The sequence below is a fragment of the Rattus rattus genome, chromosome 5, assembly GCF_011064425.1.
Source record: "Rattus rattus isolate New Zealand chromosome 5, Rrattus_CSIRO_v1, whole genome shotgun sequence".
NCBI classification, from domain to species: domain Eukaryota; kingdom Metazoa; phylum Chordata; class Mammalia; order Rodentia; family Muridae; genus Rattus; species Rattus rattus.
The window spans coordinates 153,861,773-153,879,151 of NC_046158.1; the positions used below are offsets into that span (position 1 = coordinate 153,861,773).

A 17,379-nucleotide genomic window follows, 5' to 3' on the forward strand; every position below is an offset into this window, starting at 1 on the left:
TGGGCAATAAGCACCTTCCAACAGAGCAGGCGGATGCTCTGTGAGCTCACATAGGCCATCACAGCACACCCGAGCCCTCACAGCTTCAAACCACATAAAATACCAGCATGGCGAACCGGGGAGCTGGCACAATGCCTCACTGAACGACAGAAGCCATTGCAACTGAGAGTTGCTAGGAAAGGGAGAATCTGCTTTCTTCAGTGGAATGCACTGGTCCTACCAATCACACGCCAGGCAGCTTGCTGCTCATGCTCAGGAGAAGCTGGCCAACACAAAATGGAAACCATGGTTGGCTGGTGTGTGTGTGTGTGTGTGTGTGTGTGTGTGTGTACACATGTGCATGCATGCATATACACACATGTACCAAGGGCACATCACACCTGCATGTTTTTAGGAACTTTAAACCAATAAAGTGCCACACATGCTAAAGTGGACAGGTGTTCAATCAGACCTCAGACCTCTGCCCTACACAGAGGACTACAGGCAACTCAGGAATCCTAAGAATGGGAGAAATGGTCTCCCCAAGGAAGAGTACAACTGGTTACCCAGTATCAGCCCTATGGCATACACACAAGTAGCATTACACAGGCTGAGCAGGTTGTATATTTAGGAACATGTATGTTTAATAACGATTCATGAGAGGCCATGAAACTGAAGGAGAGCATGAAGGATGTGCAGGAGGGCGTGGAGGGAGGAAAGGGAAAGGAGGAGGGTAGTAATATTATAATCTCAAAAAACAGAGAGAGAGAGAGAGAGAGAGAGAGAGAGAGAGAGAGAGAGAGAGAATGAATATTAAGTTGGGAAAGGGGAGAGAATATGATTAAAATATTGTATATAAAAATTAAAAAGAACAAAAGATTGACAAGAACTATAAAAAGTGCAGCTGGAGAGGGGCTTAGCTGGAGAGAACTCTTGGCTCCACAGCCCTGGTCCTGCGGTTGGCAGGCTCCTTGTGCGGCAGAGAACCAGGAGGTCCCTGCTAAAGCCATGGCTCCAGTGTTGCTACAGCAGCACAAAGAGCATAGCAGGGGAGACCCTCCCCACCTTAGCTACCAGGCCACCTCCAGCCTTCCTCCAAGCCCTCACACCTCACCACAGCAGCATCAGCGCACCTGTGAGAACCCCGCATCCACACTGCTCCTTCGTCCCTCAAGACTCCCTGCTTGGTCTCAGCGGACCCAGTTCGCCCACCAAGGACAAAACCCGACAGATGGGACTTCGCTCAGTAGCCCTTAGAAGCCACAACTCCATCCACATCTGGAGCTAACGTCTCGAGACCCCAAAATAGATTCCTCCACTAAGTGTCCCTAAGACTTCTTGTGGCTCTCAGAGTGTGGACATTAGTGTGGGAGTCTCTTAGAAGCAACCGACAGGAATACCCGACACCTCCGCGCCCTCTCCTCTTTGGGAAAACAGGATCTGGTGCCCTAATAACTAAAGAGATTCCACCCAGTGAGGTGTCTGTAGCACGGTCCCTGCAATTTTATAAATGCTAACAGGACTTACGTGACTGCTCATACATGCTCAAACACTTACTAAATGGGCTATTTCTAAATTTTATGTATTTCTGTTAAGCCTCAAACCACGTATATCTTGCAGTCTAAAAAATTACTAATGCATTGAAGATTACTTTAGCCAACTAAATATTCACTTTTTTAAAACTAATGGGCATTTAAGAGGTACCATGGGGAGAACCACCACTGCCAAGTCGGAAACGCTATGGACACCCAAAGAACACATGAACTACACAGCGAGTTCCAGGCCAAACTGTGCTAGACAATGACATCTGTCTCAAAATAAATTAAGTATAATATAAACGAAGATATATAAATCAAATCTTTAAGTCAGGGATGAGATTAAAAAACAGTTTTGTAGCTTAATTCTAAATCATTCCATTAAAAAAAAAATCACAAGAATGACAACCACTAAGAGATAACAAATCTCTGGCTATCACTGTTTAGATGAAAAGTAGTGTTTGCCCTCCTCACAATTCATTTATTTACTTGACAACAACAGCCCTCCCCAAGCCCTTCAAGATTTCTAATATTTTTGGAGGAATAAACAAACAAACAAACAAACAAACAAAACCATCCTCTGTCTCTTTCAACAACTAAGAACCACAAGTAAGAAATTCTATCAATGCCTTTGTTTTCCTCTTGTGCTATCCATGGCAAGCACCTGGTTATCCCTGACATGAATCGGAATTTAAAGACACCCACCCCAAACTATGTTTTATGATTAGATAATTTTTTTCCTCTAATCACATATTCAGACATAAACTGGGAATGAAAGGCAGACTGTTCTTGGGAATTCAATTATAGCTAAACAGTCAACGTTTACATACCTCAAATTACCAAAGAAGGAAGGATGACTTCAGTTTGGGCAGGAGGTCATCTGGGGGTGTGCTGTCTCTGGGAATCAAACCCAGCAAGTAAACTATATTCCTAGCCTCCAAAGTCAATTTCGGAACTAGCGCAGCAGACTAATTCCTAGCTTGGAGTTTTACACTGTGCACATTTTACAATGATTTTCTTTTCAAATTGACAGAGATAGCCCCTACCCCAGAAGGTGCGATGATTTAAACTCCTGGTCCTGATTGCACATAGCCAGACCAGACTTTCAACATCGTCTAATCATCGTCAGTGCTGGTAAATCTCAGCGAGCTTCCTAATAGTAAACCACACGGAGGCGCTACCCAGCAGACATCTTAACTGAGGCCTTCCGATCAGCCAGGCCAGTGGCTGCTACAGCAGCTGCCCAGGGATCTGAGCCGACCTGACCAGACCAAAAAAAGTACCCAAGTGCACACGGCTCTTTTCAAACCTACCGAATCATACTTTAAATGAAATGGCTGCTTTTTTAATTCAGCAAACTTTGGACTGCTTTGTTATGCAGCAAAAGCTAAATGATTTGTAACAATCTTCTTCTCCCCTTCCCTAAGTGTGCTCACTCACACGGGATCTTACATCCACAAAAAGCATTTATTTCCCTTAGAACCCAGGTGCAAATGCAACCAACACTGCTACTGAACACCTGGGCTGGATGCTCTTTTATCTGACTGCACAGGAGGTACGGAGACTGAGGGACCTGCCTGCCCAGTGCTGCACAATGGCCCTTCACTAACTCCTCTAGGAATCTTTGAAGTATATTATGGTTCCTGTTTTATGGATGAGCTGTTTGCCTAAGATTTTATAGCTATGACAACAAGGACCAATGTGAACAGGTTTTAAGCCTCGAGAGCTGTGCATCATCTGGTGAGTTCTCTAAAACCAAAATGAAGATTCTTGACCTGCTAGCATTGCCATTAAGTTGAGAGCAGAAAGGGTAAGCGAATGGAATTTCCCCAGGAACCTAATCTTTGAACCATTCTTCCAGCAACCTTGAGCTGGAGGGTCAAGCACTAGCAGCAGCCTGAGAGTTGGGAAGTAAACTACTCCGAACTGATTAAAAACTAGGCTGCTCCGTCCTCTCCAGCTCCCAGGCTTCGGCTGGTCTGGGAACAGTTTGTTTCAACTTGAACTAGACTAATTCTTCAGCTTTTCACAGGAAATGAACACAGTCGGCTGAATGATAATCCAGGAAAGCTGAAGCCAGAGGGAGGATGGACTGGGCTAAGTACGGAAACAGCCACATGTTGCTTTGATTCTCTTTATCTGATGCCGGAAATAAATGTGCTCTACACTATGGCGGCCTCCTCCTCTGTAAGCCCCACTCATCACCTGAATGGACACGCGGTCCAAACCTGCAGGCGAAGGAGGGGATGCTGAGCACCGTGCCTTGTCTCCATTTTTCTTTGAAAATGTTACATAAAAGCAGAAAGACCGGCTGGAGATCAGTGGTTAAGGGCACTGAGACTGCTTTTCTAGAGGTCCTGAGTTCAATTCCCAGCAACCACATGGTGGCTCACAACCATCTGTAATGGGATCTGATGCCCTCTTCTGGTGTCTGAAGACAGCTGCAGTGTGCTCATATACATAAAATAAATTAAAAAAAAAAAAAAAGCAGAAAGGCAGAAAGACATGATCCAAATGTCCACCAACTGATGAACATCCTAGACTGCATCCCAGCACTGGGGAGGAGGAGACAGGCAGATCCCTGGAGCTACCAGCCAGCCAGCCTCGCCACATCCACCAACTCAATAAACAAAGTGGAGTCCCAGTGTTAACCTCTGGCCTACCCCAATACCATACACACACATACTCACCATACACACATACTCACCATACACACATACTCACCATACACACATACTCACCATACACACATATACATATTCATGCACACATGTTCACATACACCAACAAAAAATTATTTAAACACTGATACACCTTGGATAAACCTTGGAAGAATTATACAAAAGTGTCAGACCCAAAGAAAAGCATATTGTCTAAGTCCATTTACATTAAATATCCAGAACAGGAAATGCACAGAGGAGAGGAAGAGTAAGAAGTAACTGACAACGGGGTGAGAGTAGCTTTGAAGGTATTAAATACTGGGATTTAATAGTTGCTAGGTTTGTAAGATGTTGTCAACATACTAAAATCTATGAACCTGTATGCTTTAAAGCATTAGGCTTTATAAACTATATCCCAGTTTAAAGTAATAAAACTTTAAAAATTAAATACTGGTAGTATTCATGCACACACGAATACTAAAAGTCACTGTATACTCTAAACGAGTAAACACCATAGTGCATAAATTATATCAATAACTCCATGTTGAGATAAAGAGGCATGACCCCTTCCTCTACAATGTGCTCCTGACAGGTCCACTACATGTCAGGACAGACGTACTACAAGGAAGCTTGACCAGAAACTGGAGCTCATATCGCCTTTGGCGTGCCCATCTATGAGATCTCAAACGGGATGGCTCTTCTGTCCCACACCTTCGCTTTCAAGCTATCACTAAGTGAACCACAACTGTCAGCCTAGCCCTTCCTTAATTCTCACCGTAACTTGTTTTTTTTATCTAAGTAGTAATTAGTTCTGCTCAAAGTATCGAAGTGGGCACCAGCCTACAATTTCCTCTGGGCTCCATGGAAAAATATTTGCAAAAACAAAAACTCCAGTAATACCTCAATGTTTCCCTGTTTTAAAACAAGGAGCCATAATGTAAATGCATCATGGAGGGTTTGATTTGTTTCGAAATCTAACATTTATTGTCTATGTGGTTTCTGGTTTGGTTTTGTTAAGAGCAGCTATGGGTTTCAGATGTACCTAGTCACTCACTTACATAAAGTCACTGTCCAAGTCTGTGTAACCACAAACGTTTGGCTGTTCTTGAAACCACTAAGAACGGAGGGTTGTGAGATGCCCTGGGGCCCAGGAAAGCTCTCTTCCTGGTGACAGGACAACTGCATCTATAGGAACTGACTTGCTTTCTAGACCGTGGTTCACAAGCCATCTTAACTCTAATGAGCTGCATACGGATTTCAAGAAAACTACAGCTCAAAACGTCCAAGGGCCCCTAGCTAGGGCACTGGGGAGAGCTGTCTGGAAAGAGACAACAGTTCCATCCCTTGGTACTGCATCCTGCATCAATCTCCTGGGACTGGGCCAACTTTCCTGACCAGAGTGTCTCCGTACACCCCCTTAACAACAGTATCAAGTTAAAACTCTATCTGGGCACTCAATCCTGGTCAATTAAAGTTGACCAATGTTTGTATCTGCTTTAGCCAACTTCAATATTCAATACGCCCCGTCTCCCTTTCTGACTCTTTACCATCCTTCTCGCAAGCTCATTCGCTTTTTTCTGTAACTTCCCTGATGTGTCATCAAGTGCTTTGTTATCTTCCTATGCAGAGGGCCTCTCTAATCAAATCACTACCAAAGGCCACGATCGGGGTGCGTCCTACTCATACAGAGGATTAGAAAGTGGAGTGCGAGCATACAGCACTGAACGGCAACAGCGAGACGCCATCCTATGTTTTTAACCTGTAAGTCCCTGCTCAGCAGTCAGTGTTTCACTGAAGTCCCTCCCTGTGTGTTGCACAGTTGTGACATGGAGTACATCCCTAGAAAATAGCTCAGAGATTGACATTTCTTACTGTAGACATGCCTACAGAAAATCAGCATCTTTTTCTTATAGATCCATTTAAATTAGTATAGAGAATGCATCTCCACTCCTCTCCAAGCAAGAGCCAGCAGCTCAGAGGAGCTTAGGGTCTGGAGTTGGAGCACAAATGGACGAAGCTGACCTCTCTGCCTGGTTCTCACACCCACAGCCAAAGCTTCACTGGACTCACGCCTCTCTTCTCCCTGCCGCTGCATCACTGACCTCTGGGAGACGCAAGGCCTCATGGCTACTCTTGCCTCTCCTCTGACTGACATGACCACACTGGAGGGCCTTATGTTCCGAAAACTGCAGGCCCTGGGCCCGTCAGTCACCCGTAGGTCCTGGGCCCGTGCCCCGGGTCACACGGACAGCTGGTGCCTTCACATCCCAGCCTGCCGTCTGGCTGGGCTCTCTGACTGAATATTCAGGCACCAGGCTCTCTGCTTTTTGGCTCATCCTAAAGAACTGAAGAATGTTTCTGGTTTCTAAAGATGAAAGCCAGCCCAGCATGTGGAGACAATAGACTGCACAACCATGGAGTCAGCCTCCGCTCCGGAAGGGTGACCTTGAGCTATTTGTGAAAGTGCGAGGAAAGTTTAAGCCCCAAGCGTGCTTTCCCATTGGGAAGCTCACCCAGGAGGGAACGTCTCTGAAAATGCAGTCCACCACGGAGATTACCTTTCAGGGATGGAAAGAACGGCAGTCAGTAATAAATGCCACAGTGTTAAGATAAGAGTTTGAAGCCTTATAAAAGAAGGTTCAAAGGGATCTGAAGTCTGGCCGTCTTTAAATCTGCCATCTTGTATATTGAGCTGTTTAACTGGTTCTTAAAATAGCTATCATCTTATTGCTAGGGAATTTAACTCTCTCTCTCTCTCTCTCTCTCTCCCTCTCTCTCTCTCTCTCTGTGTGTGTGTGTGTGTGTGTGTGTGTGTGTGTGTGTGTCCCTCCCTCTCTCTGAATGAATAAATGCTTATTAAAACACTTTCATTTTGATCATTCGGACACTCAGTATTTCATGTGTAGTACCTTATATTAGTCTGAGAAGACAAAACATAAAACTGAAGGTTAAAGGGGAGGAGTAACCTCCTTAAGGAGACTCCGCCTGTGCGACCCAGAAATACACTCCCAGCCAAAGATGATTCCAAAAATCTTTCCAGTATTTTCTTTCTACTCTTGCCTCCCTTCAGCAAGACAACTGCAACAAAATTAAATGTTGTAGCTTTTCACTCTAGAGCAGGAAACAGCCCTAGCACTATCCAGAACCTTCCTATGGTGTCAATGCAGAGTGGCAGGTACACGGGAGCACTGAGTTCTCCCCGGTGAGGTTTGAAGCTGGACGACAAGGCTGCCGCTGTAGAGAGGAGTACCACAGCATGCAGTTCACACCCTCGCTACCACATGCTATCCCCCAGGTTAGAGACTGACCGAGTCAACACGGGGACTGAGTTCTAACACCATCCTCCAGACAGCTGCAGGGGCAAAGAGACGGGCTGAGAGTCAAGAATCTCTCTTACGCCGCTCTGATGAATGCGGATCTGACAGACAGTGCTGAAACGAATCTTTTCAACAAGAGCCTCGACGTAGTCTTAAAGGAGGAAACGCAGCAACAGTAGATGCCTTCAGTCACAGAGCTCCCCGAACTTAGTTAACTATGCCACTAGGCTTTAAAATTCTACTTCACACAGATTAGTGTGGCTACTGCTCTAAGGGGGAAATCAGAATGCTGGAAACTCAGTATAATCTTAAAAAGAAATCCTCTCATTGCCCTCGGTTCACAGGGTCTAACTGGCAAGGCCTGAGTCAAGGTCAGGAACACGGCAAACACTAAGGCACATTCTACCTCCCCGGGCAGCAGGCCTGGGAAGGAGGAGGGGCCGGCTGATGTGCATGTTCTAGACATGCAGCAAGGACAAGGCCACACCTTTGCAGTACCGAGCACAAAAAGGGAGCGCCACTGGCTTCAAGTCTCCAGCAGACAGGTGTCCGTTCCCCATCAGAACTGCTGTGCTTAGTCCTGTCTGCCCCTCCTCAGGAAAGTGCTGCTAAGATACAACCTGTACAGACAAGCCCACTCCCTTTCTTCCATAGTTCGCTGGATCTGTCTCTCAAAAACCACGGATAAAAAATTGGTAGAGTGAGGGTTGGGGGTTTAGCTCAGTGGTAGGGCGCTTGCCTAACAAGCACAAGGCCCTGGGTTCGGTCCCCAGCTCAGGAAAAAAAAAAAAAAAAAAGAAAAGAAAGAAAAAAAAATTGGTAGAGTGGCCACTTAAAGGCATCGGCAAATTAAGTTTCCTAGACATAAATTCCTGTACCAACTAGAAAGCACACACCCTTGGGATGTCAAGGTGGCCCACTGGGTAAAGTTCTCGCTGCACAAGCCTGCGGACCTGAGCTGACGTCTCAGGACCCACAAAAGCTGTCTCTGATTTCCACAGCACAGCTTCATGGCACACACGCACATGCAGAGTTCTTAAATATTTTCAAAAGAAGAAAACACAATCTTGCTAAAGCACACAAAGACTCTTCTGACAAAAAGAATTGTTACCACACAGGCCTCCTTCTTTAAACACAATTCTCTAGCCCATACCCAGTTTTAAAATTTCACACACTTAGTTCTGAAAAAAGTCATTCTGAATAATTCATGTGGCCATACTTCCAGAATTCAGGAAACAGAGGCAGGGGAGTTTTGAATTTGAGGTCAGTCTGGGATACGCAGCAACTTCTAGGCTGGCAGTGACAACAGTGAACAAACCGGTTTCTAATAAACAAGACGCTCATCAGAGCTCGTATGCAGCTCCCTGCAGAATGCCTGAGCAGTGCGCTGAGGTCCCCAGGTTCAACGCCCGCTGCCAGAGGGTGGAAGGGGAGAAAGGGAAAGAGCAGAACGCCACATCGACAGTGGAGTGAGGCTGAAGCAGAGCCAGGGAAAAGCTACCAGTAGTCAGACTAGCAAGCAAGAAAAATCAAACTTCGAGATGGTAAACGATGTTACCCCAGTTCTGATACCAGGAGCTCTAAAGCTAGAGGTAAAGATTCTTCAGTGTAAGGAAGAACTGTTATAATTCTGCTGCGCTATCAGACTCAGTATTAATTAAGTAAGATATGAGAGGAACTTTCCCTCAGGGGAACAACAAGACAAGGACAGGCACTACTATTCAAACTGTGTTAGAGATCCGAGCGAACCAGAAAAAAGGAGTATGGATCAAAAGGGGGAACGCTGAGGCCATAATCCACAGACAAGGTCTTCTTCATAAGAAATAAAAAGGGAATTTAGAGATTAGGAATCTCATAGGATAATGAGTACAACAATCCACTGAAAACATTAACACAACAGCCATAAAAATAAAACAAAAACCAAAACCAACATAAAACCAAACCCCTCGGGGCTGGGGATTTAGCTCAGCGGTAGAGCGCTTACCTAGGAAGCGCAAGGCCCTGGGTTCGGTCCCCAGCTCCGAAAAAAAAGAACCAAAAAAAAAAAAAAAAACCAAACCCCTCAGAACTGGCCCTAAGACCAAGCTGAAGGCTGGAGAGACAGCTCAGCAGGTCTGTGTGCACGCTCCTCAGGATTCACTTGGGCCCAGCACTTGTAGCTCCAGGGGCTACAAGTTCAGGCTTCCTGAGGTGTCCACACTTAAGCGCACACACCCCACATACTGACACACAATTTTGAATACTAAAAATATTTTTAAAAAACAAAACTAAAACAAAGAATCAAGTTGAACAGCTCCTGGGGAACAACACCCAGTGTTGACTTCTGACCTACACATGAGCACACACATGTGTACACGGACACATGTGCTAAGAGTGGCCCTACATACCAATAGTTGCAATGCTCATGAAGCTGAGGCAGGAGGATCAGAAGTTGACACCAGTTTGAGCTATATAAAAAGGCCTCATCAACACACATGTGCCAGGCAGTGTGGCACGTGTCTCTGATCCCAGCACTCAGAAGGCAGAGGCAGGTGGATCTCTGCTGAGGCTGAGACCAGCCTGGTCCACAGAGAGTTCCAGGGCTACAGAGAGAAACGCTGTCTCAGACCTCCCCGACAAAAACATAAATAAATAGACAGGCAGACAGATATACACACATACGAATATAGAGAGCGTGTCTGTGAATAAATGATACAGTTCCCTAGAGAGACGCTGGGTAAACCATGTAACCGTGTTTGTGGACAGAACTATGTGTTCAAAACAATCAAGTAAAGTCCTCGTGGGGCATAATGCAAAACTGAATCCAGTAATCCTGAAACTGATGAGATCATTGTAAAGAAATTTCAAATAGCAATCTGAATCAGAAAAGAAGGGGGGTGACATGGAATCTACTTTAGATAAACGGTCATGGACCATACAGTTGAATGCGACTACAGCTCATAGTACAAACGAAAAGAAATTCATGATACATTAAAGAACATCTGTCAACAGTGAGACTTTACAACTCTTCAAACATTTACTATTTTCAAGATATCTAGGTACAAAGAAACTTCTTTCTTTTTCTCTTCTTCTTTTGGTTTTTCAAGACAGTGTGTCTCTATGCAGCGCTGCCTGTCCTGGAACCTGTTCTGGAGACCAGGCTGACTTTGAACTCAGAGATCCACCTGCCTTTGCCTCCCTAGTGCTGGGATTAAAGGGGTGCATCATCATCACCCAGCAAAATTTCTTGAAGAATAAAAAAATAATTCTGTATGTAACCCTGGAACAGGCTGATGTCACGAGAAGGCTGCCTGCTAAGAAGGACTGCAACAGTCGGGGCTCACATCGTGGGCGAGGGCTAAACAACTCAGCGCAAACCGCACGCCGAGAAAGCCAGTACCTAAGATACACGAAGCTCTGCGCATCAGTAAACCGCCACTCAGGCACCCTGCAGCTCCGCTGTGCACACCTGCCTTGCAGGGCCCAGGGTTCCAGTCCCTGCACTTGCAAAACCACAATCGGGACATACCAAGCAACGAACTGTTACAAACATCTCTAACACTTTTTTCTACATAGTATAGCTTTCCCCCATCAGTTCTGCACATGAACTGCTTTGTCTTAAAGTCCTATTCCACTGTTTGGTTGGGACCACTTAACCGGTGACATTTAAAAGACTATGTGTGGCACTGTGCTCAAGAACTGCAAAACCAATTCCTGCTAAAGTCACTAAAAACCTGAGAGGAAGAGGCTGTGCTTAAGTGCTTCAACTCTGCCAAGTAGCCGACCTCCTAACTAAAGGAAATGAAGGCCATCCCCAGCGTTGCTGTGGTAACTCGGGACAGCCTTAAAAGGTGAGGGTGGAGAGAGGGCTGCTCTTTCTGACAAGCAAGGTCTAATTCTCAGCACCCACAGCTCACAAGTAGGAACTAGCCACGTGTGTGTGTGTGTGTGTGTGTGTGTGTGTGTGTGTGTGTGTGTGTAGACATACATACAGGCAAAACACCCAAACACATAAAATAAAATAGAGTAAGATAAAATAAAGTCTTAAATATAAGTAGTCTTGATCCAAAATAAATACCATCATACAAAGGCTATCAGTGAACTTGAACGAAAGCACAATTTCAACTCATAGCCTATCACAGAGCGCCCTCTGCTGGCACAGTGGGAGGACAAGCCCCAAACGGACAATTCACAAGGAATTTCCTCTTCATCACTGAGACCAAGAGGATAGAGCCCTCATTCGAAAGTAACAGGAGAGTCTGCCCTGCACGCATTCTACAGACAACTGACAAGAATTACCAGTATGTGTTTACACAAGTAATGACTAGTTAATGTCCATTCTCCTTCAGATTTCAGCTAAGGCTGGACTGTACCTGATATTTTTATATATATAATAAATAGCATGTCTGGGAAAAATTTGTAAATGTTATCTTTAATTATTTCCTTGGGCCTAGTTCTAGGAGAGAATTTACCGGGCCACAGGTTTGACCTTTTCTTTTACGATTTGATTGTGTGTACACAACAAGAAGTATCTTCATGTGGGAGAGGAGGGCAAAGTCTCACGAGATCTCATGAGGCTGGAGTTACAAATGCTCATGAACCACCTGATGTGGGTGCTGGAAACAACTCGGGTCCTCTGGAAGAAGGCAGTGTTCTTAGCTGTGGGGCGATCTCTCCAGCCCCAGATCTGAACTTTGTAAACGCCAGACAAAGAATGCATCCAGAAGTTTAATCAATGTATGAATCTACCCATGTAACATTACCATTCCTTTCAATCTCAGAGATAATGAATCTGAGCCCCAAAACTGATACAAGGAACTATTTTGCCTTTGAAAACGAGAGGTTAGTGGTTACCATGCAAACCACGATCTGGAAGGCGAAGAGTAGAGACACGTGAGAACACTGCCCTGCAACGCCCTCAGACACCAGAAGCCCCTCTGCTGGGACACCTCCACCCACCTGCGAGCTGCCAGCCTTGCTGCCTTTCTACAAGGAGCCCCAGCCAAGTTAAAGACCCTCCCTCCTACTGCACTCTGGCAGCACGCTCGGATTACACCAGACTAGAACTCATGTCCTTCCCTGCACTGATGACACCTGGGACCAACTCAGACACAACGGAAGTCAGTCTGTGAGGGCATTTACGGAAAGGACCGACTGAGAAAGCCTCTCCCTGAGAGTGGAGGGCACCATCTGACAGGGCCTGGAGGCAGACACACCAGCCTTGCTCGTCAGCCTGACTTTGCCTCCTGCTGGCACAGCCATCCCTGTGGCTGCTCCAGCCGCTATCACTGCCATCCATTGGTGCGTTAGACTCCAGACTCTTGGTCTTCCATTATGGACTACAGTCCAGTGACTCCTGGGAGTCTTCCAGGCCCCGAGAGCCAGGTTGAGACTGCCAAGACATCCAGAATGTGGGCTGAGCAGCTTGCAGGTTCTCAGTCTCTCCGGTCTGCAGCCAGCCACTACTGGACTATCCGGACCCTGTGCCTATGTCGTTCCAGTAAGGCCCTTTGCTTAGGTTTCAAGCCCCAGGGCTCCTTGATCGCCTTTTCTTCCTCCCCTTCAGTTGTGCCCCCTCTCTGGGATCAAACCCAGCCCCTCACATGTGAGCTAGTCAAGTGTTCTACCAGACAACAAACTTTCTGTCTGTAAAGGAACAGAGCCAATATTTTAGGCAACGGTTTTTAACAGGTACTCAACTCAGCCTTTTCAGTACAGAGGCAGCCAAAAGCAACAAAGGAATGGTTATGGCCATGTTCCAGTTGTGCTTACTGCCCAAAGTAGGTGGCAGTCTAGCTTGGCCTAGACACTGGTTTGCTGATCCCTGGATTAGAAGAAAAGCCGTAAATATTAGAGGTATAGCTCAGCAGTAGACTAGCACATGTGAAGCGCTGATTTGATCCCTAGCATGGGTGTAGGAGTTAAGGGGGTGAAAACCTGATAACCAAGGAAACTCAGGTCTTTAAATGGACGCAAGGTTTAGGCTAAACTGGACCTCTACACCTCAGCTACTCTGTACCCTCCAATTAGTTCCTCTGTGAGTTGGCCTGTACCTCAGGGTAAGACAAAGAGCGGTCACTGAAGAGCCTAGTGTGGGACTCTAAGCCACCTCAGGGAATGGAGCCAGCCACAGGCCAGCCAGGAAGGAGGGAAAGAACCCAGGTCTGTGGCACACGCCTGGCTGTGGATCGACTGGAGCCTGAGACAAGGGAACCACGCGACAGGCAAGCACTAGGAAGAGTTTAACAACCTGGGAGTCCATTTAGCATCACTTGAAGACCTAGGCAGGTCCTTTCCCCTCCTTAAAGGCACACCTAGCAACCTGTTAGCAACTGAGGATCCCCATCTGACCAGGGTACACACGCACCCTACTCTGAAGAATGGAATGGGCTTTTCCTGCCCCTTGACGACCATCACACTTAGACAAACACTATGCAGTCAGATTCTTCTCCTGTCCAGGCACAAGACATTCCGGAAAGGCAGACCTGGCAGGAACTAGCTTTAGATTCATGTACGACCAGATGGAGTGTGTTCTCAGTTGAACTTGAGGAAAACAGGACTGCATTACAGACAGAGGCATGTACAGAGGGGAAGTGATCAAATAAACTCATCTATCAAGCAACATCAGGGAACCACCCAGACTACTTCCCTTAGAAACCAGTCCCTCCCTCCACCGGACTCTCACAGAAAGAAGCCTTGGGCAGTAACTGTGCCTTCCTGTGGCCTACTGCCTTCTTGCTGTATTCTGACCTGTGCTTTGCCTAAATAGTTGCCTTGCTACTCTGCAAACAATGTAGGTTTTTCTCTTTCCTCAAAACAATGACAAAAATCTACAAACACCAGGCCTAGACTCTGACCACAGGCAATGGCTAAGCCCAGAAGTTAGAGAGAAGCCTGAGCTACACAGAAGAATCGTCTCAAAGGCAGAAGCACTGGCTGGGGGGAGCTCACTGGTACAGTGCTTGCCTAGCATGTGAGAGGCTCAGGGATTTAATCCCCAGCAAAGAAAGTAAGGGAGAGTGAAGGGAGGAAAGGAAGGAGGGAGAGGGGAGTAAAACATGGCAGGAACAGAAGGGGCAAGGAGAGAGGAAAAAGGAAGGAGTTTCTGAAGACTTAACGGAACTTTTAAATCTGCTCAATTATCTCTGACTGGCTGTCGGTTACCCTTGATTAAACAGACACTATCAGGAAATGAACTGAAGATATGTACGGCACCTCACATCTTATTACAATCTGAGGTGAATTCTGTATCACAACAATGAATGTGCCCTCCTCCAGGGGAACCCTCCAGTGAGAACACTGGGGTTCAGAAGCAAATTCCCTCCCACAGCCTACTGCCAGCTTTCTTCCTCCCCAGCCTCCTGCTCCCCACAGCCCTCCAGCCAAAGCTGCCACTGAGAATCTAATCTCTTCCTCTGAGGAACTTATCTATGGCAACAGAACAACAGATCCACAACTAAGACGGCAGGGGCTGTGAGAACCCGTCTCTGATCAGTTGGCGTCTCCTCAGAGCCTCACTTTTCATGGTTCCTTCCTCTTCCTCATCCTCCGTGTTGATCACCATGGTGCCCAGCTGGGATGGCAATGTGTCACCGTGCTCAATCATAGTATTGGCTCCGCCGCTCATCGTGCTGGCTACTCGGACAGTGCCCATGTCATCACCCGCAGCTCGAACCATCGTGCCGGAGTCCATTTCATCCTCCTCCTGCGAAGGAACAGAATCGTAAACTGGAGCTAAGGAATCACAAGACTCTGAGGTTTCTGAATTACCGTTACTCTTCTTGGTGCAAACAGACCTGGATCTGACACCTCTCCAGGTTGTATGCAACACCTCAGAAGCTGAAAAGCACTTGTTTAACCAGGAATCATCACAAAAAGTCACCCATGTGACAACTGCATCTCTCATCAAAAGGAGCTCCCTCCTCCTCCCTTCTCACCTGACTTCCAGCTCAGATCTGAACGAAAGTGCCCTTGGAATCTAAAAGTTGCAGGTGGGGTTGGGGATTTAGCTCAGTGGTAGAGTGCTTGCCTACCAAGTGCCAGGCCCTGGGTTCGGTCCCCAGCTCCGAAAAAAAGAAAAAGAAAAAAAATAAAAAAAAATAAAAGTTGCAGGTTACTCCGGAATACAGTACAAATACTTCAGAAGGGCTTGGATAAACCAAGTCTCTGTCTCTGTCACTATCCCTTTAGTGAGTGAATAAACTGGGTAAATGCTATGGAGACAAAATACTGTGTTCTAAGAAAACCCTGAGCACTGAGCGCACGCAGACCCAGCCACAGTGTCCGGCAGCGCTGAACGAGATCCACCCAGGACAAAGAGCTGACTCCACCAGCTTCTTACCGCCTCTGTGGCCAGGGAGACCTAAGAGACATGAACCCCTGACCCAGCACGGCGCCTGCCACTCACTGAGTTCTCATCGTCGTCCTGGTCCACTGCCCGCTGCTGGGCTTCCTGGCGCTTCAGTTTCACGTCCATGGCCTCGTTAATTAAGTCTCGCAGTATGGCTGCTCCCTTGGCGCTCTTAACGAACGGGTGCTTAAGTAAGAAAATGGGGACATCGGACACGGTTGGTTCTCAGACAGGCTTCTCTGTGCAGACCTGGCTGGCCTGGAACGGAGCTCCACCGCCACCACTGCCCAGCCACAATTTTTACTTTACAGCAGTACATGGCACGTAATAGAAATCTGGCAAGACTTGTCGTATAAATCAGTGGGTCTAATTTTTCTCTTCAACCCTGGGGCACAAAGCCACACTTACTTCCTACCTCCAAGAAGGCAGATGACCATTTGGACCTGTGCCACTTCTCTGTCTCATCTACAGGTTCTTTTGTCTTTGTTTTATTGGGGTCTCCAGGACCCCAGTCTTAGTGACTGAATTCAGGCAGGAGGGCACCTTTACCCTCCAAGACATTACCTGCTCCATCTGATGTCCTCCTGTCTTTGTGGGGCAACAACAGTCCCTGGTAGTTAGAGTTTCATATAGGCTTCCTGGGCAGGAGTTACCTATACACCCAACTTATTCCGACAGTACCCCACATTTCCTTTCGGGATTAGTACATCCCTGCCCCCATCACCAACAGGGTAAATGCCCCAAGCCTTTGTTAAACTGAAAGGGTGGTGAGACTGCAGAGCAGAAGACTTGGCCATAAGCCTCTGGCATCATTTCCTCCAGGCACATTGGCAATACACCCAGAAGAGCTAGGCTGGTAGCGAGAGTCACACGTGCCCTTGTTCTCTGTCCTTACACGGTAGTTCACACCACTTCCTTCCACTCTCACCAGACACACGCACGTGGCTTGACATCAGTCTTGAGCTACTCCCACCCACTCCTCTGCCTGGTGGTGGAGTGTTTCTGAGCTTCTTACTGCTCTTGAACCTAGACTCACGGGTGATGCACTTCCTTCCGTTCCTGCGCTGTTCTGAGTTAAGTATTTTCTATGGCCTCCCATCTCAACAGCTTTAAACCCCTCTCACAGCATGGACTGGCTTACTCCTCACTACTGCTTCCAGGCGAGCAACTTAGCAGTGTGTGGGCGGCTTGGGGACGCGGCTTATACCTGGAGGAGCTGGGTGGCTGTGGCTCTCTGCTCCGGGCTTTTTACCAGACACTGCTTCACGAAATCCATGAAGTTGTCCGACCACACCTCGGGCTTACGGAATGTGGGAGGAGGGTTTGTAGGAATCATGAATATTGCCTAGTTTTCCAAAAAAAAAAAAAAAAAAAAAAAGATTAGGTAAAATAAAGATGACATTTCAATATAAACAACTACAACTACATTTGCTTGGTAAAGGGACTTTACTTATCCCAACACAAAGCGTGTCCACGTGGAGTACAGCAATCAGAGAATCTGATAACTGTTCTCCTTCCCTTTGCTCACACGCAGTTGTGTTCTAAACCTTACAGTATTA

The 17,379-nt window shown here is 46.7% G+C and overlaps 1 protein-coding gene across 1 annotated transcript in view; it reads right to left on the bottom strand.

Annotated features, from left to right (window-relative positions):
• The window catches only part of Stk4 (serine/threonine kinase 4), a 77,699-nt gene that overhangs the window by 34,877 nt on the left and 25,443 nt on the right, over positions 1–17,379 (bottom strand). Inside the window, exons 7-9 of the mRNA XM_032904862.1 lie at positions 17,028–17,165; positions 15,878–16,006; positions 14,989–15,175 (exon numbers count right to left, since the gene is read on the bottom strand). Of these exons, the coding sequence (XP_032760753.1) occupies positions 14,989–15,175; positions 15,878–16,006; positions 17,028–17,165 (454 nt within the window). The remainder of the gene's footprint in view (positions 1–14,988; positions 15,176–15,877; positions 16,007–17,027; positions 17,166–17,379) is intronic.